General features: G+C 40.1%; 1 protein-coding gene across 3 annotated transcripts in view; it reads right to left on the reverse strand.

The window, feature by feature from the left end:
* The window catches only part of LOC117545475, a 186,147-nt gene that overhangs the window by 63,811 nt on the left and 98,647 nt on the right, over window positions 1-23,689 (reverse strand). For all 3 annotated transcript variants that reach the window (XM_034215259.1, XM_034215261.1, XM_034215260.1), the window contains exons 4-5: window positions 14,740-14,859; window positions 8,178-8,345 (exon numbers count right to left, since the gene is read on the reverse strand). In XM_034215259.1, coding sequence (XP_034071150.1) covers window positions 8,178-8,345; window positions 14,740-14,859 — 288 coding nt within the window. The remainder of the gene's footprint in view (window positions 1-8,177; window positions 8,346-14,739; window positions 14,860-23,689) is intronic.

Consider the following 23,689-nt stretch of genomic DNA (forward strand, 5'->3'; position numbering starts at 1 on the left):
GCTCTATAAAGGCGGTGCAGTTGGTGTACGGATCTAAGGGATTGGGTCAGAATCGCTTGTCAAATGTTGACATTTCATGAGAAGAGGAATATGAAGAGTGACATTTTCACTTTCTGGTATTTCCCATCAAAGAATGGATGGAATGGAAAGCTTTTTAAATTTAGAGGGACAGGATCGTCTTATTTTCAGGTTCATAATTGTATTTTGTGGCTCTGTGACATGTTTACGTGCTAAAATGTTCAAAAGGTCTTTATTTTTCTCATACTGCCTGTGCTGCAGCACCTCTTTTCACCCTCTGTCTGAAACCAGAGCCCAGTCTGCTCTGATTGGTTAGCTGGCTGGCTCTGTTGTGATTGTTCAACTGCCAAAAGATAGGTTGGATATGTCCCGCCCCCTTTGCTTATCACGTACATGTGTCGGAGTTCTAGCCACTAGAAGTGTGTGTGTTACATAGTGATGTCACTATGTTAGAGAAAAAACGAAGGAGTCCAGTGGAGGCGTTTCAGGCAGGGAAGGGGAGTATGTGTGGGAGGCAACTTTGGGATTTTAGCCTTTGCAGACCATTTACATGCAAAATCCTGTATAACACACTACAGGAAGGGAAACCCCCAAAAGCATACTAGGGCCTCTTTAAATGTAAGTAAGCACTCATGCAGTAATGTAATAATATTTTGAAGGTTGTGTGTATTTAATTATTGTCTTTATAAGTTTAAAGCGCTGGATGTGAATATTCAGAATTCTTCTTCTACTTTACAGCACCGCTCATCAAACTGTTGGGTGTTTATCGGTTCAATAGTTCAGAATTATGCTTGTAATGTTGTCTGATGGTATTAGACAAATTCAGTAGGTGGATTAACAAGGAGTACGACACAATCTTTTAGACTGCTTGAACTTCTGAATGGGTTTGATAAGAATAAAATGCAATATAGAAAAAGTACTTGAGATGGTTAGCGACCCTGACTCTCATAGAATGTATTCAACAACAGCAGAAATGCAGAAGTTTCAAGGGCCGTCCCCATATTGTTTTGGAGGATGTGTATGAAAAGGTTTTGTGAAGTGAATAGCAAATAGTACTAGTGACCCAAGCTTATGTTCTATTTATGATCCTTTTCTGAGCCTTTCAACAGTATCTCATAGCCTTCGATTTGTTGAGTTGTCATGGAGATGTAATTGTGATGAGCTCAGTAGCTGTTATGATTTCATTCATCATACTTTTAGGGCCGCTGAGCAAACTCCATCCACCAATAAACACTGTGTGATGTGGTCGAAAGCTCCTTGAAAAGGTTGGTAAATGGATTTTTGAATGAGCAAGAAAACTAGTTTTTCAAGGTCAAGAAAGCACTTCATGCCTAACTTTAAAGCAACATCAATAAGAAACCCTAAAGAAGACATTTTGTAAATAAACTCAGGGAACATGGGAAAGTCTTTCCCAATGTAAAAAGACTGATTTGGCTATCACAGAGGTGGAGGTAACAATATAATCTTAGGGTTAAAAGGTTCTAAGGCTAGGGATGCAGATGATTTAGACACCAACTTTATAAAGACAAATATTGACAGTCTCATTACTCTAATACAACCAATTACTATGCTAGTAAATCAATCTATCAGCACAAGTTCCATCATCCTGGAAGGTGGCCACGGTGACACCGATCTTTAAATCTGGGGATAAGGCAATAATGTCCAATTACAGACCAATCAGCATCCTCCCCTGTGTCTCTAAGATAGCTGAGAAATGGGTGTCAAAACTAATCACCAAACATTTAGATAAAGGTTTCACTCCACCCAATGCAGTTTGCTTTTCATGCTCACCACTCCACTGAGACAGCTAACTGTGTCTTTGTGGAAAAGGTTAAATCTATGTTGGACACGAGCCCATATGTAGGTGCTGTCTTCCTTGATCTCAGGAAGGCTTTTGACACTGTTGACCACCAAGTGCTCCTTACAAAGCTGACGTATTTCAATTTTTCAGCAGATTCAATACAGTGGGTTGAGTCTTACTTATCAAACAGAAAACAGTGTGTTTTGGTCAACGGTACCAAATCCCCCTACCTTGTCAACCCTGTTGGGGTTCCACAAGGTTCCATACTTGGACCATTACTGTTTTCTCTGTACATTAATGACTAGCCTGATTTGAATGTACAAATTGTGAAGGTAAACTTCTGTTGTTGCAATGTTGAGGTAGAATGAAGGAGTCTGGAACGTCGATTAGCCAAAGCACTGAGAGTTTATTGATCACAGTACATTAATTACATACGGCCGGGAGATCATCTTAGTTTCACACTGTCCTGTGCTCCACCAAGATAATCTCTGCCCCCAAAGCCACAAAGATCGCTGCTACACGAGGAGAGGCCGGCCCACAGAAAGCCCGCGTTTACCTAATCAATAGCCGATGGAAGACAATGAACTACTTGTCTCAAGGAAACGCAGACAAGCCTGAAACCTTCCCCCACGGATATAGGAGAAGCGTTTGACCTGTGACCTCAATTTACAGAGGAGTCCTTGAGTCCACAAGCAGATGTTTGCAGTATCACAGATTCTAAGAAACAATAAGAAGCTCTATAAACAGATCAGATTAAAATATTCTCTTACACAAATGTATGCTGATGATGAGGTCATCTTTGAACACAGGAAAAATACTGAAATAATCACATCTCTCAAATGCTTTGGACAAGGTTCAACACTGGCTGAACAACATTTGGAGTCATATTGGACTCGAACTTGACTTTTAAATTCAACTTGCAAAATGTTAAACAAATCAGATCTTTCTTAACTGTCAATGCTGCAAAGTCATACCTCCACTGTATGATTCTATCCCACATTGAATACTGTTTTACAAACTGGTCGTTTGCTTGTGCCACCAACCTGAAACCCATAGAACAGCTGTATAAGAGAGCTATCAAGGTGTTTGACAGAAAGCCAAATTCATACCACCACTGTACCATCCTTGAAAAACACAATTTCTTGAGTTTTGACCATTTTAAGTCTTTTAAAAGTATGTGTTTTTTTTATAAATGTTTACATGGACTGCCCCCCCCCCTTAGGGGAATTCATCCACAAAAAATACACTGGACGCTGCACTAGGTCAGAAACCAGAGGAGACTATGAAGTCCACCGTAGACGGACCACTTTTGGACAAAATGTCCTCTCCATTAAAGGCAGCTCAATGTGGAATAGCCTCCCAACCCAATATTATATATTATAGTGATGGTGAATTAACTTCCTATGGGACAATGCATTACATCATACTGTTTGGATTTATTTATATTACTGCATAGAAGGGGCGAGGGAAAAAAGGAAGAAACAAGGCCACTGTGTAATGGTGGATGCCATGTTTGCTGCTTTGGTTGATATGATACTAAATGGAAGATATAATCTATGGTAAAATGGTAAAACCAATAAACAAATGATTCAATATTTTCCATGCATTTTCGTATTTCAGACATTATCTTCCTATTTAACTCACTTTGAAGAGTGCTAAGCATAAAGAGGATTATTCTTTGTATTAAATTCATCTTGTTTTTGGTATACTTCCAGTGGATGCCCCAGCTTTTCAATGTATCCCTAGGAGAATCCCACTGTGGATTATATACACACAGCAATGAATTATTCATCTAAGATAAACATGCAAAAACATGTCTAAATAAATGACAACATGAAACAAGAGGAGGACATTTCCTAACAACAAAGCTATACGATGTTGTGGAAGGCCCATCATCTTAATTTCCCTTTGGATTACCAGAGGAGTAAAAAGTCATCCACTGCGCCTATATCCTAAAGCTTTGTAACAGGAAGTTGATACCCAACACCCTTGTTTACTCTCTGAAAATGATTCAGCCATGTGTTCCACTGAGCTCTGCCATAATTAGGAGCTTAATCAGGCGAGGAGTTGATGTGGAATGAGACGATAATAGACACTCCCCCTTAGCAAAATGTTTACAACCGTCTGCCTTGTTAAGGGTTTAAGGAATAGCAGGAAACAAAACAAATCTGTTCACAATCTGATTTGTGTCTCATGGAAAACAGGCCTATTGTGAAGCATTTTGCCCAGTACAGTCTATTTATAATGTGAATATAGCAGGAATATATCGTCCAAAACTATTTCTATTAGTCAAATAAGCTTTGAATCCTTTCCAGCAAGATCCTAAAAGTGATTACTTTGTCGACTATTTGTCACCTTGAAATGTTCAAAAAGAGACTCTGCCTTAGAAAGATCATTTGATATACAGTAGATGAAAAATACAATTTAAAGCATTTTTGCACACCAACGATTTCTGAGGTACAACATCAAAATAAGGTGTTGCTGTCCAAAATCATTTGGAGCACTGTGTATGCTACTCATTCATTTGATAATGAGACCCAAAGGAAAGTGTGTTTAGAGCAGTGTGTTTTGCCAATGAAGCGTCGGAAAATATCCCACCCGTTCCATTTATCACTTAACCAAACAACAAGTTAAATCTGCATGGTAGCCTACTTTCCCTCTGCAATACTACCTCCTCCAGGCATGAAAAGTCCCCTGACAGCATTCAAAATTGTACACATTAAAAACCCACTTAGTTCCTGGAATCATATTTTAGATAGGGAGAAATTTGTCAATGCTGTAAAAAGAGAAGTCCACAAAGCAAGACCTGCTTTACCTTGTTTTTCAAGCTAAGATATGTAAAGTCGATACCTGTTTGGTACACTATACTGTCATCATCTCCCTCTGGTAAATACCACAAGGAATAGTCAGTGTGGACTTTGCGAGACGAAAAGGCCGGATTCGAGGGTGTCTTTTTTAAAGCCTTGGTGTGTAATTGAGTAGTGACTCGCTTTGATGGTAATGGTGTTCAAGCAAGCAAAGGGGAATGCCAAAAAAAGGATAGAGGATAAAGGACAACACACAAACTGTGGGCTAACCTTTCATCAATGCATCGTATAAAGAACATGCATGCAGGGAGTCATCAGCAAGACAACAGTGGTTGGACGCGATGCTTCACAGCAGGTGTTGGCACCACTAGGCGTCACCCAGACAGATCAGAATGAGCCTAGTTCTCCCTCCAAGAAGCCCTCCAGTCCTCAGAGCAGCCCCATCCAAAACACCAAGCCCTGATAGGGGTTCAACCCGACCAACAAACCTCCCAACCCAGGCCACCATTAGTTCAATCTTGGCAATAAAGCCAGTATATTGGAATAAACCCTCATTGCAAGTCTATCAAGGTCCTGACTGCTCTTACCTTGCATTGACGTGTACTCTGCTTTGCTATTTTATGTTGACCTGCTCCTGAAAACCCCAGATTGAAAGACTTGGATAAGATCTTTTAATATTGGTATTAAGTATTGTTTCTTTCTCAAACTCTAACCCTTACATTTAATTTTTATTTGTTCCGTTCATGGTATGCACAACTTAATGTATAACAATTATTTGCAAAACATGTCTCTATAAACACACCATACCCAAAAAGGAGCAGGGAGAAGAAAAGTATCTTATATTACCTGCCCCTTTAAGTTGACCCAGGTAGGGCACCTTAGCGGACAATTATCCGTGTAAATGTACTCCAAGTATTCTGCAGTACAACTAGGGTTAGTTAGGGTACGTTTTTCACAAAAAGTTCATGTAACAGTCTCAATAGTCAATATAACATGCTCAACAATTGTTCATATGACTTTAAATCTAACATACTAGCATTGTACAGTGTTTCATTATTACAGTTATATGTAGATGTATACTGATTTATTCTGTACTTCTTTTGATATCTTAAGTGCATTTTAAAGAGTGTGATTTTCAAACTGCAACATTAAATTCTTATTTACATAATTAACAGTGTCTTAACAAGCTGTAGGAGGTGAACGTCTCCGTCACCAAGCATTGATTTGGCCGGCTAGAATGACAACTGTTGCCAACCCGGATGATTAACATTCATTCGGAGTTGGCCGAACAACTGGAGGAAATTCTCGGGTTGCTTGGTTTTATATATGCAGACGAGAGAGCTGTGAGGCAAAGATATGGCATGAGCTGAAAGCGACAGGCTCACATCGTTTTTCTGAAATCAACCTGAAGTTCGTTATTGTATGTTGGCTCCTCACTTGGCCGACTTATCCACACAGTCAGCAGTTGGATGTGCAGCGGCGGCTGTGACACCCCGATCATGGAGGCTATTAAGGTACTTCAGAACCATTAGCGCTCCAATGCCGCGATTTGCCTCATAACTCAAACTTCTCGGAGTCATAACTCAGTCACATCTGAACACATAGACCTTAGACACACAGTTTTTAGTGTGACTTACAATCTCACGGGATATCATTATCTACAGTGTCCATCGCCAATAAATGTCACTTAGAAATCATTGAGTTAAGACGCTGCTTATTGCTGCAGAACCTGCTCGAGAATTGATGATCATCTTCCATTTTGAATTTTGAATTTTTCAGAGAGTAAGTTAGTTATATACCATCATGAAACAAGTATATGTAACGTTCAGATAACACACTATGTAAAAAAGGAATAAAAATGACTTTTAATTGATTATATCCAAATAACTTCTGGTACATTTTAGTAAACTATTACTATATGGACTAAAATGTATCAAACTAACCCTAAATCTAACCCTAGCCCTAACCGTCACTCTTCGAAAATAAAAAAAGCCAAGTCTACTACAGTAAGTGGACTATTCTGACCAATGGTCTTACCAACAAGCAACTGCATTGTCATATCCTGTTTAATTCATTTGGAAAATATGTCTCTTATAAAAACACTATTAAGACCATAACTACAACCCTTGAGTTTGATTTATTGAAAATAAATTAACAATTTTAATTTGCAATGATCTTGCTGCTCAGAAAAAAAAACCACAATGAGATATTTCATTCTAATCGTTCAGCCTCGTTCAATAATTTTTACTTCTCCGTGAAATACGTGATATATCTCTTGTTATCTTAATTTCAGTAATGGTAAAAAAAAGTTATCTTTCCCGTCAGCCCTTCTAAAAATCAGACCGAAATGTAATTGTACAAAAGCAATATAGTGTCAACTATTTCCACTTTAATTGGAAAAGAGTCAGCAATTATCCTGGTAGAGAGATTACATTAAATAAAGGATGACACTGGCCGTCAAGGCCGCTTGCTTTCTCTATTCATTCACAGGGGGGCTAACTGGCATGTCCTGTTCAAGGTAATAAAGGACCAATTAGGAAGGTTGACAAAAAGGTATTGGCCAATGAGACACATCAGTGTATCCAACAGCAGAGAGGCTAGAGCTGCTCAGCCTCTTTCTGTACCACTAAAAGAATGATTTACAATTTAATGTTCAATGAGGACAATTATGTCCAATAATTTAACTCGATTATGAAATCTTCATGGCGAGCAGCGTCCATTATCTAAATTACTAATTTGGTTTAAATTGTGTTGACTCTAATGCAACAGTACACTGGGTTCTGAAATAATTCAATTTAATTTATCAACACTATAGTCACGCAGCAACACAGGAGGAAGACCTTTTTCATATATCTTTTCCACACATTGACTTCATGATCACATACAGTGAAATTAAGTTAAATGCTATCAGAGAGTCATTTGAGAAGCCAATTAGGTTGGCCTGAATGGAGTTGCTGTAGAAATATATTCCTAGAGATATGAATGTACAAGCGGGACTTGGAGAAAGAAGCCGATTTATCATTGCAGAGGTGAGAGGAATCCATGAGTGAATGTTTGATGAGGCACTTTGCAGCCCGGCAGGACTCTTCTCTGCCTGAATGTGAAATCCTGACAGGACCTTCGGGTCAAAAAGGTCAGAGAAGTCTTCTGCTGCCTGGCGCAAAATCAACGATGCATGTGTTTATGCTCTTATGCAGCCTGGTGTTTGTTTTCACATAGCGTTCTCCATATAATGAGTACTAGAAAGTTAACACAAGCAGAGCAACTTCTAAGATGATGCTGAATACGTCTAATGAGCAAAAGCCTTACCAATATGGTACTCCAAGCTGGGTTAAACAAACAGAAATGATCATTTGGCAAACTCCAACATGGTGAGTGTATGAATGTGTGATGCTGCCGGGGTGGGAGGGAAAACACACAATCACCGTGCATTTGTGTGCATACAGGAAGAGCAGGCTGTCAACATACAGTCATCTCCTTCTATTATGTTTGGCTGCCTGTCTATTGTCGCTTATCATTCATTCGCTGTGGGTGGTTGCTGAGTAACTCACTCTGGGTGAAGCGTGGTGGGTTGTCATTGACGTCAGTGAGCCTGACAGTGACGGTGGTGGTCCCAGATAATCCACCCAGGTGGCCCCCCATGTCTTTGGCCTGGAGCAGAACCAGGTACTGGTCCTGGGTCTCCCTGTCCATGTCCGGTATGGCCGTACGCAGGATGCCTGGTGGAAGAACACACACAAACGTGAGCATCACGGTGACCATGATGAAGCATTTCGAGCAAAGGGAAATAAACGCTTTCCTCTTGCGAAACGGCCCCCAAATGACCATAATATATCTGTGGGGTACAGAATGTTTTTTTGATCAATATTTATGACTCTATGATAACCAGGCGCTGAACCTGCTGGCTTCCAATGTACACTCTGTGGCCTGTGCTCTGTTTTGGAACAAAAGCTGTACATTGGGATTTCATCCAGCCCTACTCTCATTTTTGATGGAATGTCCTCTACGGTAGCAAGAATGGTAACACAACTTATTTGTATCATGATTATCTCTTGACTAAGCCTTAGGTTTCACTTTCTAATCAAGCATTCTATAGGTTTACAAGTTGTAACTAATGACCTTATTTATGGTTGATAAATCATCTTGTGCTTTTTGTGCTTTTCCCTTTCCTGTAGTGTTTGTGCATGTAAATAGTCTGCAAAGGCTAAATCTCAAAGTTCTTCTCTTCCACACACTCCCCCCCTCCGACTGAAACGCCTCCATTGACATAGTGACATCACTACGTAATGTCTATTTGCTAGCGCTCCAATACATTATACTTCATTGGCTAAGGGGAGGGACATATTTAACCTGTTAAGCCCTGAGCCTGTTTTTCAGGCCTCAGGCTCGAAAATGACATTCCCAGAACAATTGACTAACTTAACTTCTAAAAGAGGTAAATTAATAATCTTTTTTCTCAAAGCAATGATAAACCTGTGAGTTGGATGTAGAAAAGTCAGAATCAATATATCATTTTTTTATTTTAAAGTAAATTCAGATTGAACATAGTAAAACAATTTAAATTATAGTGTGAGTCCAAATAAAAACATTACTTATAGTGAAAACCACCCTTGAATGATGGGATTGGAGACTAAAAGCTTTACAGTAGGAATCCAAACTATAACATATAATAAGTACCCTGTATCAAGAAATTTGACCTTTTTAGAGAGGTTTAGAAAAGACAAAAAACACTTCTGGGGTCATTTGGGTGCATTTTCCATATCTCTGGAACCCACCGGACGATTTTGATGATTGACATCTCTTTTTAACCGTTAGAGCCAATAGAATCGAGGGGAAGTTCCTAAAATCCATCTAAACATTACCCATTGGTGAATAGAGTGATGCGTAGCCAGAAATGCCCCGGAACCGGAAGCTGTCACTCTGGCTATCGTAGCAGCTAATAGGAAATCTCCGTTATTGAAATAAAAATTGAATGATGGATCAGTAATCATTTCAAAGTGACACAGACACATTGGATTAACATATAGATTAACCTTCAGCAGCATTTTTATCGTTTTAATGTCATTGAACACAACTTTTGATCAGAACAACAACAACGGTAAGACTTATTTTCCGATTTGGTCCCGTAAAGCTAATTGTGTTGTTGTTGTTTGTTGTCATTTGGCTGCAAGGTGGGATCGCTCAGTGATGATATTTATACCCCTAGAATCTGTGAAATCTCAGCTTGCTAATCGATATCTTGTTTGTGCAGATCTGATATGTAATCAGGGTATTTATACCTAGAGTTCTGTGCTAAGTGTGTTAGCATTTTTTCGCTCAGGGCTCATTTAGACGCTTCTTGTGAGACTTGTGTTTTGTTTCGGTAAAAATGGTTCGTATCGTCAGTTAGCTGAGTTTCTTCCCGTTAATCGGGTATGACACATTAATAGGTTTTTACATTAGGCCTACATTATTATTACATCGCATTTAGCAGACGCTTTTATCCAAAGCGACTTATAATAAGTACATTTGACCAGGAAGACACAACCTTGAAGAAAACAGAATCATATAAGTACATCAGGTTTCATAGAGCCAACAATTTCAAGTGCTACTCAACTGGCTATAGATAAGCCAGTCCTGTATTAGTATATAAGTGCTCTGTTAGCAGTTATTTTTTAGTAATTCTATCGCTCGAAGTGGAGTCGAAAAAGATGAGTTTTCAGTCTGCGCCGGAAGATGTGCAAGCTATCTGCTGTCCTGATGTCAATGGGGAGCTTTTTTTTTTTTTTTTAAATGTTAAGAAGCCATGAGACACAGTTTCGTGAAAAATAAATGCGGGCGGCGGCCTCCGGGTTGAACAGGTTAAGCAGATGACCAATCACAACAGAGCCTGCCAGCAGACTGGGCTCTGGTTTCAGACAGAGGGTGAAAAGAGGTGCTGCAGCACAGGCAGTATGAGAACAATTGAGTTTTGTTAACATTAAAACATGGAGACATGTCACAGTAGAGGCACAAAATACAAATATGAACCTGAAAATGAGCATCATATGTCCTCTGAGATGCTTTGTGGATGTCATTTGTATTAGTAACTTTAGGTCCAGCAGGCATTTCGGTTGTCTATCAATACAGCTAGTTGACTATTTAACAATGTAGTGTACATTGCTTTTATTAATGACCTACTAACACCTTATGGCTAAAGTCCTGTGAAAAACACCTGACCTTTTTCAGAGGCCACTGGATAAACTGTGTTCCAGTCGTAAAACAGCACACCCAATTGACTTCAACTACAGTAGATGACCTATAAAATGGTGGACTGGAGTCTTAACAGACACAGTGACCTTTTATTAATGGCTTATGAACTTGTTTAACAGCAGATGATTGCTTATTATAAACTAAGAAAGCCATGAACCCCATTAGAGGCTTCATTGAGACTACAGTTATATTAGTAAGTCATCAATAAAAGGTCACAGGTTTTTTGCTTTACAATAAGGCCATAGCCTGCAGTTTGAAATGAAAAATGTAATAAGTTGTTATTTCATGGAGGTTGGTCCAGATGCTCTGCAGCTCTTCTGGAAAGGGTAACTTGTAAAACGATTCATTTGAGGGCTCTCGGATGATGAAAGAGGTACAAGACAAACTAAGTCAGGCTGCAGCAAAATGTAGTTTCTTACAAACGGGCAATCCAAAGGTTTAAAGGGAAATATCGCTCTAATTTTCAGGTTCATACTTGTATTTTGGGTTTCTCTTAGAACATGTGATTCTTTAATTATAAAAAAAGATACTCATACTGTCTGAGTCTGCCTGTCTCCACTGTCTGAAAGGCGCCGCATTAACTTGTCTTTAAGCCCCATTGCGAAAAAGCCAATTCTGCTATGTTTGGCCTGCATGTGACAAATGTGTGTTTTTTGACATGCTCTTTTTTTCAATGATTGTTGGATGCCTGGGTGTTGAAAGATCTGCCCAGCTTTAACACTCCAAATGCTTTGATTGCTACCCTTTAAAGTGCGTTCCAAAGCCTGGTGCTACTGGATAAGGTTCTTGTTGTGGCACCAAGGTACCATGTTAAAGCAAAACTAATGTTAGGGGGTTGAGGTTGCCCTCAAGTAGAATATGTGGGGTTGAATATCTATCCGCCTAATCTGTAGAATACAATATCCGTAGAACCCTCAAGGTTGATTCGAAAAACCGTATCTTGATGAAACCCTTTGAATTTGTGTTAGCACCCGGTTCTGGTTTGAGACCTCCAAGGAGGTTCTGGGTGAAACAGATGGTTCAAGGTATAACCATTTGATATTAGATTATTTATATTTGATAGAAAAAAACGTATTTCACAGTTTGTGGAATGTGGGCACTCAAAATACCCATGATTGAAGAACTTAAAAAGTGTTTTCTAAATCATATTTTTCAAATATCAATGTTGTATCCGCCTCAAAAATACAGTTTTATTCAAGCAATAATTACTCATATGAAGCAACAATAAATCATTTAGTAGCCATGAGTAAATCCATTATTCACAACTTGTAACCCTTTCCAAACGATGCCTTATGATTAGACAAGTAATGCGGCTTTCACACCAGCGCTTTTCCCTTTCTAGCTCCGAGCAGGAGCTTTTCTGGTTCAGCTCCGGTTTCCCTCTTCTGCTCCCGCTCTGTTCACACCGCCCAGAGCTGCTGCTGCTGCGTCATGACGTCACCGTTTACGTGCCTGCTTCATAAAATCCAAACCGCGCGGAAATCCCTCACATCGACAACAACAACAATGGCCGATTGTATTGAAGCGCTGTTCGCTTTGGTTATCCTCTTACGAAACGAAATGGAAGGCATCGGACGACTTTACAAGGGACGACTTTACAAGGGACGACTTTACAAGGAACTTTGCAAACATCACATGCGAAATGACCACAAGACTTCTTTGTGGTCTTCAGCATCTACTTCAACGACGAATCTGCCCCTGCCCCCGCCTCGACGTAAGAGAGACGTAAGCGACGCCGCCTCTTAGCTCCGAAGCTCTTGCCTCTAGACCGACAATTTTTTGGAGCTGGAAGTGAACCGGATTCCGGCGCTAAGAGGCGGCGCCTCTGCGGTGTGAACAGGAAAAACCTGTACTTTTCAGGCTCCAGCTTCGAGCCGGAGCTGATAACGCGTTGATGTGAAAGGGGCATTAGATGTGCAATAAACCTGTCAGTGTGGTTGGTTCCTCACTAATTATCAATGGTAATGGTCTCTGCTGTGTAAAAATCCAATAGCTTCAGATATAGAAATTAAAATGCTTTCATTCTAATTGACAGATCAAGTTCTTCTTAGACCTCTTGGGCTTTTCAAGCCCTTTCAAACCTATTTGACGATATCAAAGCGCCTTGTCATCAGGCTGAAGACATGAGTGCTTTTCCTGACAATCTGACAGCTTTTTTCTGAGACACCCAGTTTCCATCTGACAGCTACAATACATGACTTAATGTCCCGTTAAAGGCACACACACACATATAAACACAGATATGTGAAGAAGCTCATATGGGAAAGATAAATCACCCATCGCTGACAGCCAGACATGCTGACGGAGCGTAAAATCTCGTTCTGCATCTCACAACAGCACACCGAGACACATCAATACATTCGACATTGATCACCTGCTCTGTGTAAATGACCTCATTCAGCTACATATGATTGGATGTCCCACATCAAGTGCTGGCTTCTCTCGCCAAACATCTGCCAAACAAACAAAGGCCCGGATGACTCAGTTCAAGGTGAATCACATTCAACATGGGCGTTTTTTTAATGCTAACAAACATCAGGAGCTTGTGTAGATTGCGGGCAGAATTTGTAAGCAAACCAACCGAATATACGGGTAAATGTGCTCGCCTCGGGGGGTACGCTTTGAAAAAGACCTTTGGTGATGAAGCCGACGGGCATCAGGGAGATTGAAAAAGGGAGATAGAGAGCGAAAAAGAAGAGAGCAGACACGATCAGAATACTAAGGCACAGTGTCACGGCTAATACACACTCGACAGAATTAGGTTTATATTCGCCAATTAGCATTTCAAAAAGCTGCCGCAGCTCTCTTGGCTTGTCGCAGAGGTCCTCCCGTGTCAAAGCAATCAGTTACTAAACATTGACATTCAATGAGCAGAACACAAGTATCGGCCACTTGTGACCCTTGTGGCTTCAAAATAAACGCTCACATGCAGACTCGAACTCCCACATTCAGACGAAAAAACGACTCCAGCTGCCTCGACGTGAGCTAAATGCTAAGTGTTTATACGTGGGCTGTCAATCAAAGCGGCATCTGAAGCGTCAGATAGTTAGAGCTCCATTTCTGAGGCAAGAGAGCCATGATTTCCCTCTAAGGTACGGTGCTAAAAAAAGTAATCATAATAAAATAAAATATAAAAATAAGTAAAAGCGCCCTTTAAAACTTTGTGCCCTGGGGTGACTCCCTGGTAAGCGGAGGCATATCGAGACAGGCGCGCGGCAAACAGGTTCTTTGAGCCTCCTGTAATCTCGTCTCGAAGAGTTCACAAACCCTCGCTGACATCTCTCTTTGAACACATGTCTTTTTGTTTTTGCATCATCCAGAAATAATAACATTAGGCTGCTGCTCTGTTTTGTTGCATTCACACAGGCCCTGGCAGCATGAATACATTTCTGCCTACTCATACTGGAGGGAACCAGATAGGGGGTGGGGGGCACTGGCAGAGGGGGAGATACGTGTGTGTGCGAGACAGTGTGTGCGTGAGACAGTGTGTGCATTTGAGACCAGGGTGTTTGAGGCGGAGGGAAAAGGGAAGTGGGAAAGATGGATGACTAAGTGTGACAAGAGAACGAGGGATGCACAAGGGGGAAAAGAGTAAGTTTGAATGTGTGTGTGTGTGTGTGTGTGTGTGTGTGTGTGTGTGTGTGTGTGTGTGTGTGTGTGTGTGTGTATGTGTGTCACTGTGAGTGTGTTCACAACTGAGGCCTTGAATGTGCTTGTTTGCACACACAGCAGGCGTGTTTGCAATTCGACATCTTGACTATATTTGCTTTTCTGCAGCTTGTGTGTATTTCGAATTTTCTTTTGCATTTCTTCATGCTTTTTTTATTCAACAATGGGAACACACACACACACACAACTCCACAAATGGATAAACACACTCACCTGTCTGGGGATCGACAGAGAAGTGCTGTTGGCCCTGCACCAGTGTGTACACTAGCCTGGCGCTGTTCCCGTAGGTTGGGTCATCAGCATCTGTCGCTGTCACCTGGATTATAGACGTGCCTACGGGGAGAAGAAGGGGGGGGGAGCAAGGAAGGAGGAAAGGAAGGATGGAGTTAGAACTAGGCAGACAACATTTTTAGCATTTTCTGAGCATAAGAAAGCTTTTTTCTGAATATAACTTCCACTTTCACTCCTTCTTTTTCAATCTCCCTCCAATGGCAGTGTGACAAATACTTTATTCCCCCCCCCCCCCCCGCGCGCGCGCATCCTCTTCCTGGTGCCCACCCCCCTCGATTCCCTCAGTCTCACTTCATTTCTCTTCATCTCCGTCTCCAATTCCTTTCAGGCTGCCTCTCTCAATAGGACCGTCTGTCTCTAGGACGGACTTCTTCTCCCTTAAATCTTTCTTCTACGGCTCATAGAGTGTCAATTTGGCAGCGACATTTTTTGTCGGAAAAACCATATAAAAACTGTAAACACATTTCATATGTCGTGTATTCATATAGTATGTCTATATTTATGCAAGGGAAGGGAGACAGACATTTCCCCAGTGGGACACGAGCCAGACGAGATAGGAGGAAGAAGGGGATCTGTGGGAGCAGCTGCTACTTTATTTCTAATCAAAGCCATGACAGTATCACTACGGGGAAGATATGTGGTGTGTGTGTGTGTGTGTGTGTGTGTGTGTGTGTGTGTGTGTGTGTGTTTGTGTTTGTGTGTGTTTGTGTATGTGTGTGTACAGAAAGCACGGAGCGGTGTATAAGATCATCTGCTAAGGGATCCACTACGGGTAGTCAAGAATCAGATTGGTTATTGACAGATGGCAGATGTGAAATCGGCAAATATTGCATCAGAGAGCGATCTAGAAGGAGAAAGAGAAAGTGTGTGTGTGTGTGTGTGTGTGTGTGTGTGTGTGTGTGTGTGTGTGTGTGTGTGTGTGTGTGTGTGTGTGTGTGTGTGTGTGTGTGTGTTGTGTGTGTGTGTGTGTGTGTGTGTGTGTGTGTGTGTGTGTGTGTGTGTGTGAGAGAGAGAGAGAGAGAGTGTGACAATATGACTGATACATTTTTTTCTTTTCTTAAAGATTATTAAAGTGAAATGTAGAAACGTTCCAATCTAACCTGCACAACTTTCTATGTTTCTTTTGTTTTTGTGTTGCTGACTTTTTTGAGAGCGAGAGAGGTATTTAAAATGTTTTCAATGTCATTATAGCACTTTGGCAATATTGTATTTGTTATCTAAATGCAAATAAAGCATATTGAACTACATTGAATTCAAATTGGGATTCAATGCAGCATCATCGATTTAAGCAGGTTCTAAATAGTGACAAACGAAAAGAGAATACCAGTTAGTTTCATTGTGGATTCTATTTTTGTAGCGTTGCTCATCTGCATAGCACTTTAATTTAAATGAAGGGCCCTATTATTAAAACCTCTTTTCACCCTCTGTCTGAAACCAGAGCCCAGTCTGCTCTGATTGGTTAGCTTGAAGACCAAACCCCCAAAAGCTTAAAAGGGCCCCATTTAAAGATGATTGATTTACCAGTCTTTATTATAGAGTAAGAGTTGAAAGGAGGAGTTAACTTGCAATGTGATCATTTGTAGAACAGATGCGAGTACATCTTCCATACACATCATTTTAGCGTTACCCACAGTTTCTGTTGATGATGATAACATACTGTATTGTTGTGAGATCTATGAGCACAACAACAACAATGCAATGAAATACGAAAAGGAGATCTTACATGATGTTGCAAGAAAGCCAGTAAGCATTAATCCTGTAGTATAAAGTTGGTAATAAATTGTTGTAAATGTGTTTTGCAATTGATTACCAATTGCAAAACACATTTACAACAATTAGTATAACTGAGACACAAGAGTTGGCACCTCATTTTTCTTTATGTGTGTTCTCGATGTTCGGATATTATTTTTAGTCCTTGCTCGGTTATGATTTCTTTCTTCATTTCATACATTTTCTAACCAGCTAAAAAAATATCACAGCACTATCTACCTTCTTTTGTTATTTCAAAGGACTCCTTCACCATACCGGCTATGCTCAAAGACTGACACACACAGTGTCTGCTATTGAATCCCTTTATGTTTCACTATAGACATTGTAGATTAGTGCAGGGGGGGGCTTAAGTAGATAGAAATGTTTCTTCTGACAGCTGAGAAAAGTAATCAGACTTAGGGATCAAACAGTTTGGCTCTGAGGTTGACGCAACAAGTGCAAGGAGGAGGCAAACCGATTGGTATGCAGCCGGCCAGCCGTGCTACAGTATACAGCCAGCCGCACTGCACAAGGATCAAATACCCACAATGCCATGCATCCATCTGGAACGCACAGCACAAGGCATCTGTCCTCTTGGGAAAAAGGGTCATTGCCTAGTTTGTCCTCACACACACAAGTATCATCTTTACTCTCACATTTTAAATGCAGATACACATCTGGCAAGACGTTCACACCCAGCCGAGTGAAACAGACACAAAACACTTTGCAGGCACGAATTTCAAGCTGGGAGCTGTCTCAGTTCCAGCGCACCTTGCATCAGTGTCTCATTTCCGTAGATGAGACGCCGACACCACCCCACCATCGCCCTTAAATGTCTCATGTAACGAGTGTTTGATAGGATCCTCACGGCAGCGCTATCTACTCAGTCGCACGTGCTGCAAAGCGCCTTGGTAAATATTGAATCGTCAAGTAAATATTGAATCCATGATTGACTGAACAACTCAATCTGAAGACTGAGCCGCGCGATGAGGAGCAGACGCTCACGAGGAAGCTGATAAGATTACTAAATAGTGCTCGTCTTCATCGGCAGGCTGCCTGGCAAGTTCACTATTCTGATCTGAATTAAACAATGGAGTGCGGCAGGGACCTTTGTGTTCCGGAACAACCTTTCAGAGGTAAATGACAGGGCCACATTTACTGGACTAACCTGTTTAGGGGGGAATTATTTAAAATAAAAACCCCTTTTTCCGGCCAATTGTAAAGTTTTCCTGAAAGCAATTCTGCCAGCTTTTAAAAGGTGAGAGTGTAAGCCATTTTCAAGGGGCAGAGCAGGGTTTAAATGGATTAGAGTACTTTTTGTACACACAAACTATTTCCTACAGGCACTCTGCAGTCATGCCCTGAATTGCAATCTCAGACAGTTATTGTCGCTCCAACATCTCACTGCAATATGAGTGCAAAAAGCCTCCCCCGTCTCTGCCCTTACACTGTACCTCTCATTTCCTGGATTCCCATTCCAAGCACTCCTGTCGCTCTGTACATGATCTTGCTTCAGTCAAGGCAATATTATCAGGTCACTGTGGCTGTGGCATGCTCCGTCGCAGCTTTTCAAGCGAAACTGATGTATTTGAAAGGGGAAGATAAATATATAATCCTCTATAATTTCTGATTAAATTGGGAAGACGTCCATTTGGCACATTTGTAAGCAATCCAACCACAGTTTCTCTGCTTTTACAAAGAATGACCACGCTCTGTTCTTACGAATATACTTGATTAAGTGTAATGTGGGTTTTGGGGGTAAACATTATCTGATACGAAGACACCGCCATCAATGTCAACAGGAAACAGGACAATGTTTAATAGTGATTTCTAACCCTCACCTACAGTTGGTAGACTATGAAAATCTACATTACACCTGAGGCATCTGGAATCAACTTTTCTTTTTTTTTTTTACCGCAGTAGTGGCTCAATTTATTCATTTTCTCAGAATCCACAAATCCTGCTACAGTAAAAAGGATTTCAGAGTGAATTACTTCAAATACGGAGTGCTCTATTTTCCTGAAAGTGGCTGCAAGCACAAACACAGGGTTCCAGTGCAGGTGGGTGTGACCAACTCATTCTTGAATTTGCAACGTGTGAAAGAGGCTTGTTACTCGCAGGTGGAGCCAGGGATTGTTGCAGATTCGGCCCAACCCGTCAGCTCCGTGTCCCGTTTAAACACGGCCAACTGTTTCCTAATGAGCCGAGAAAAACTGCTCTTCTCTGGAAAAAGAAACTATCCCAGGGCAGCAACATGGCTCGAATATGAATAATCACTAATAACCAAGATGATGTCTTATTTTTATGGAGTACAACACAAGCTGTTTCTATTTGCACCATTTGTACATTTTACGCTCAAATGATGAATATAAATATATTCAGTTAGTTATACACCATGCATTTACAATGAAATTACAAATACTGCATTGAAAACAATACTCTGTTTTGGGGCATAATTCCATAACCCCATTATAATAATAATGATAATAAGCATATTATTAACACAAGCCTGGGCATAATTACAAACTCTGCATATCTTAAACTGGAGAGTGCATATGGAGGGGGGGGCGGCACTTCATCATTCCCCCTGCTGTATGGTGTCTACAGGTATTTAATCAACAAAAGGGGAAAATACCTCATACATCCTACGAGCAGCTGTGGTGACAGTGTTATTAAAAATCACCCATTTATCTAGTGCATTACAGATTCTGCCTGCATTGCATTGCAATTGTATTCCAATTTGCATTTGATTTTTCGGGTTTTAGCGAGGTCCGTGTGTGCACATCCTCCAGCTCCAGCCATCTAATGTACTCCGTCTGGTCTGAGCAGACGGAAACAGAGATGCAATTTCATGCCAACAGAGTCATAAAATTGAACGGCACCGCCTGACCTGCTGGCTGCCAACACAAAAAGTGCATTTGAGTACTGGCATAAAACTTCTACAAAAAGAAATGAACTGTCTGATGTAAGATGTTTAACTTACATGAACTTATAAGATACATTTCCACCATAGGATTAGAAACAGTCTGTTAAATGCAATATGTCTCTATCAAACTTTAAAGACGGCTTGAAAAGGTTTTTGTGTATTCAAATGCTAACATCCCAACGTTCACAGCAGATGAGTTTTCTCTCCAATAACTCTGGTTTCAGACAGAGGGTGAAAAGAGGTGCTGCAGCACAGGCAGTGTGAGAATAATAAAGAGCTTTTTGAACATTGAAGTAAGGAAACATGTCACTGTAGAGGCACAAAATACAAACCTATACCTGAAGATTAGGAAAATATGTCCTTCTTAATAAAAATAAATGTGTATCTCAAGTGTTTTGGAAACTATGAACATACCAATCACATTGAGTCTGGCCCCAACCTTGTCCTGAACAGGGAACATGAATTTTTACCATCTGATCAGAGATACAGGAGTCGCACGAAATATAATAAAGATTGACTGAAGCACTCTTTTGTGTACCAGACAATCCTCAAATGAAGACAGTTAAATCCCCAGGAAATAAGTAGACTTGAGAGACTTGAGCATGTTGTCCTCAGTAATTGAAATGCTTTGTTGAATGTCTGTTTCCTTGTTTCCTTCTTTAATATGTGCCCTTGTTGAAGTTTTTAATGGCGCTACTTTGAAGCAAGAAATAACTTGTTAAATAAATTGTTGTGAGAATAAAATATTATGTAATTGTTTCGTATCTTATTGAATCGTATCGTATATTGTCTTATCATACCGTACCTTATCTTATCGTACAGTATCGTATATTTAAGAATGGAGATTTTTCAAGGGAGCTAAAGCATGTGGCTTATATATAAAGAAACAATACCAGTGCAAATGCCCTTTACTTTTTGCTGCTTTTAGTTTATATATGCACTGAAAGTCCTTTAGAAGCAATATCTAGGTGTTACAATCTGGAAAGGGCAGATCCTTGCATTTTGACTTGTGCTACATAGACACACAACTGTGTTGAATCTATACAGAGGGGAATATTTCACTTTCCTCTTTGCACCTGCCAGCCTGATATCCTACATTAGTACATGTTTGCACAGTGGTTCTCAGAGTGCTTTTGACTTTTCCAAAGCCTGCAAGCCTAAAGTGAAAACACTGCAAAGATCAAAGAGGCCTGCTATTAACATATCGTATGGACATGCAACACCGAGCTGTTCGTTCATTAGAGCCAGAGCAGGTTAATCTCTGTTATTACTTAATTATATTTCAGTAAATTAAGTGCTATAATTTGGAAATCGCTCGAGGGGTACAGTGTTGCTTGTTTTGAATACCATATCAGTTTGGCTTAGAAAATTAAACTGTCAACACTACTAAATACATACCATTACATTTTACGGATTCGTTCTCACCTTGTGTGTGGAACTTAACCTTTAATATAAGAGCTGTTAATGAAAACCTACTTGATACAAACACGTTATTAATGGGAAAACACATTTTGATTGTATTTTATCATCATTTTTAGTAGTAGCCTAAAATAATTTCCTGTTCATTTTTTTTACATGAATGATCATATCTTTCCATTTATGTGTGTTTGCTGCACTAAGTCCCCGAAAAGCGCCTGAAGTATTTTTAGATAACTTTGAAGATTCATGATTTAATAAGAACCACCCAAGTTGAAAAAAATATATATCTTAATAAGTATTATTTATTTAACAGATTAAAGCTCAGCATGTCTCTCATTAGTGCAGAGAAGAACATGGCATCTCATTGTCCAACAAAGCCCTGCATACTTTAAAACAGAATCGGCAAAGTGTTTTAGAGATAGAGACAACAAGTGGCTAATAGTTTAGTCTTCTTAGCCATAGCCTTCTGGCCAGATCCAAAAAACGGAAGGCTAAACTATTAGTAACATTTACTCTACATTTGAAAAATTATCCGACTCTCTGTTTGATAAATCTGTTAACCTTGTTTGGGTTGCTTTGAAGTGCAGGCAGTTGTTGCCAACGCTTGAATAGCAGCAATACTACACCATTATATCAAGCTTTTTATACGGTGGCCGACAAGTGCAAAACACATTTTAGGACCTGCAGCTCGTTTCTGCTAATGGAAATGTTTGAGATGTTTTTATACGGGGTTTGTACCTGGCTGTAATCGTACTTTCACAGTCTGAAGGGATGCGCATGTGAATCTGGATTTGTACATTTGTACTAGGAACAATCTCTCTCTATAAACGCTTGTGGTTGGCTAAATTCTCAAGACACAGGCTAGATTTTCTAAAGCCTGAAAATAAAGCCAAGAGATGGAGGAGCACAAAAAGAAGAAATTCTTCAAGGTAAAATGGTTACACAATGCGAGTAAAATCCTAGCAGGCAGTAATGTTATTGCAGTAATGTCTTATAACGGCTGTATAGCTGCAGCTTCATTGTATTTTAAATATAATTTTATGTCACACTTCAATTGCTTTGAATAACAGGTGTTTACGCAAGAGTTAATCTGAAAGAGGTTTCCAGTGCTGAGTCAATTACTGATTTAATTTAGCTGAAAACTATTGATATCTCTCTCCAGCACAGTTCTTGTGAGTATCAATTTGAAGCTGTTGAATAAAATACCTACAGACAGTGCAGCCCTCTGAGATAGGAATAATAAAACACACTGTCTAGCTGTGGTCAAGTGGGACATTCATCATTCTGCAGCTCGACAGCAGTGACTGGCTGGTGCTTTGTTCTGATTAAACAGCCAACCAATAAAATGCTACAGCCTTAGTTTGTGTACAGAATGAGACTTCAATAAACCACTCAATCAAGCTAAATTCCTATCCCAGCTATTAGGATTATTTTTTATCGTTTTTATCCTCATTACTCAATCACAACGGAGAAGGAACATGAAAGATGAGATTAAGAAATGTATGTGAAAAAAGTGTCCAGGACAAATTGTGATCTGTCAAATGATGAACCAGGAGAGCCCTTCTTTAAATCCAGGATTAGAATTATGTTGTCTCATGTTGAGCTTTGTACAAAGGTTACTTGGTCAGACTATAATAGCGGTACCATGTTGTCTTCTGGTCTGAAGATTAAATGTAATCATCTTTCTATCGTGGAAAATGTAATTCTTCACTGCTGTCTGAATGGCAGATGGCGTTGTGGTGGAATGTATTCATGTAATACAACAAATTGGGTTTCTGTGGGCTGCTAAGCATGTCAGATCACAGCAGAGAGTTCAGATGATCATAATGGGACAGCTTTTAGCAGCTTCACTTGTAAATATGATTAGATTATAAAAAAATAACTGATTTGTTAGTGGGTACAAGGGCACAGTGTGTTCTCTCAAAGGGCTCAATATTAAATAAGTAAAAAAAGATGAAGATGAAATAAATTAATACAAATAACTAGTGATGGGTACCGAGCCCCGGTATTAACGGGCCCAGGGGCTGAATTATTAAAGACCGTGGTACCGTTAAGCTCCAACATTATCGGTCTTTTTATCGGTACTGGAGACATCTACAAAATATATGTTATGTGTATTATTGCTACACAAACATTATATTGCAGTTTTAGTGCCACCAACTCCGTTTCTAATACGCAAAACGACTGCAAAATGCGTCTATGATTATTTTTATTATTTGCTATCTCTCTCCCCCGTCTGCTTGCGAGGGGGCGGGGCAGTTTACACACACGCGGCTGCTACATGCATGCATGGAGGCTACATGCAGCAACACACACACGGAGGAGATGGCGGAGAGAACGCGCTCCGAGGTGTGGTTAAACTTTACCCGTGTCGATGTGGACAATGCTCGTTACCAAAAGTGCAATAAGAGTTTAGCATGTAAGGGCGGTAACACGAGCAATTTGTCTAAACATTTATCAAAAGTGCACCACATTCAGACGGAGAAATGCACCGGGTTCGACTGTCTTTCTAGTAGCTCTGTAGCCCCATCCACGAGTAACGTTTCCACGTCAGGTGTTATGTATGCTAGCAGCAACACACGGAGCTAACTCAATGATACAAACATGGGTTAATGATTAGAGCTAACTGAGTTATTTATTTTGTTAAAGTTTCAGCTATTCTGTTTACAATTCTGTCATCACATTATTTAATACGATTTGTTAAAACATTGTTGTTTCTTTTGATGTGAAATATTATGTATTTAATTTAAATAAAAAGCAATGTTAGTTTTGTTCACA

The sequence above is a fragment of the Gymnodraco acuticeps genome, unplaced genomic scaffold, assembly GCF_902827175.1.
Source record: "Gymnodraco acuticeps unplaced genomic scaffold, fGymAcu1.1, whole genome shotgun sequence".
In the NCBI taxonomy this organism is placed as follows: Eukaryota; Metazoa; Chordata; class Actinopteri; order Perciformes; family Bathydraconidae; genus Gymnodraco; species Gymnodraco acuticeps.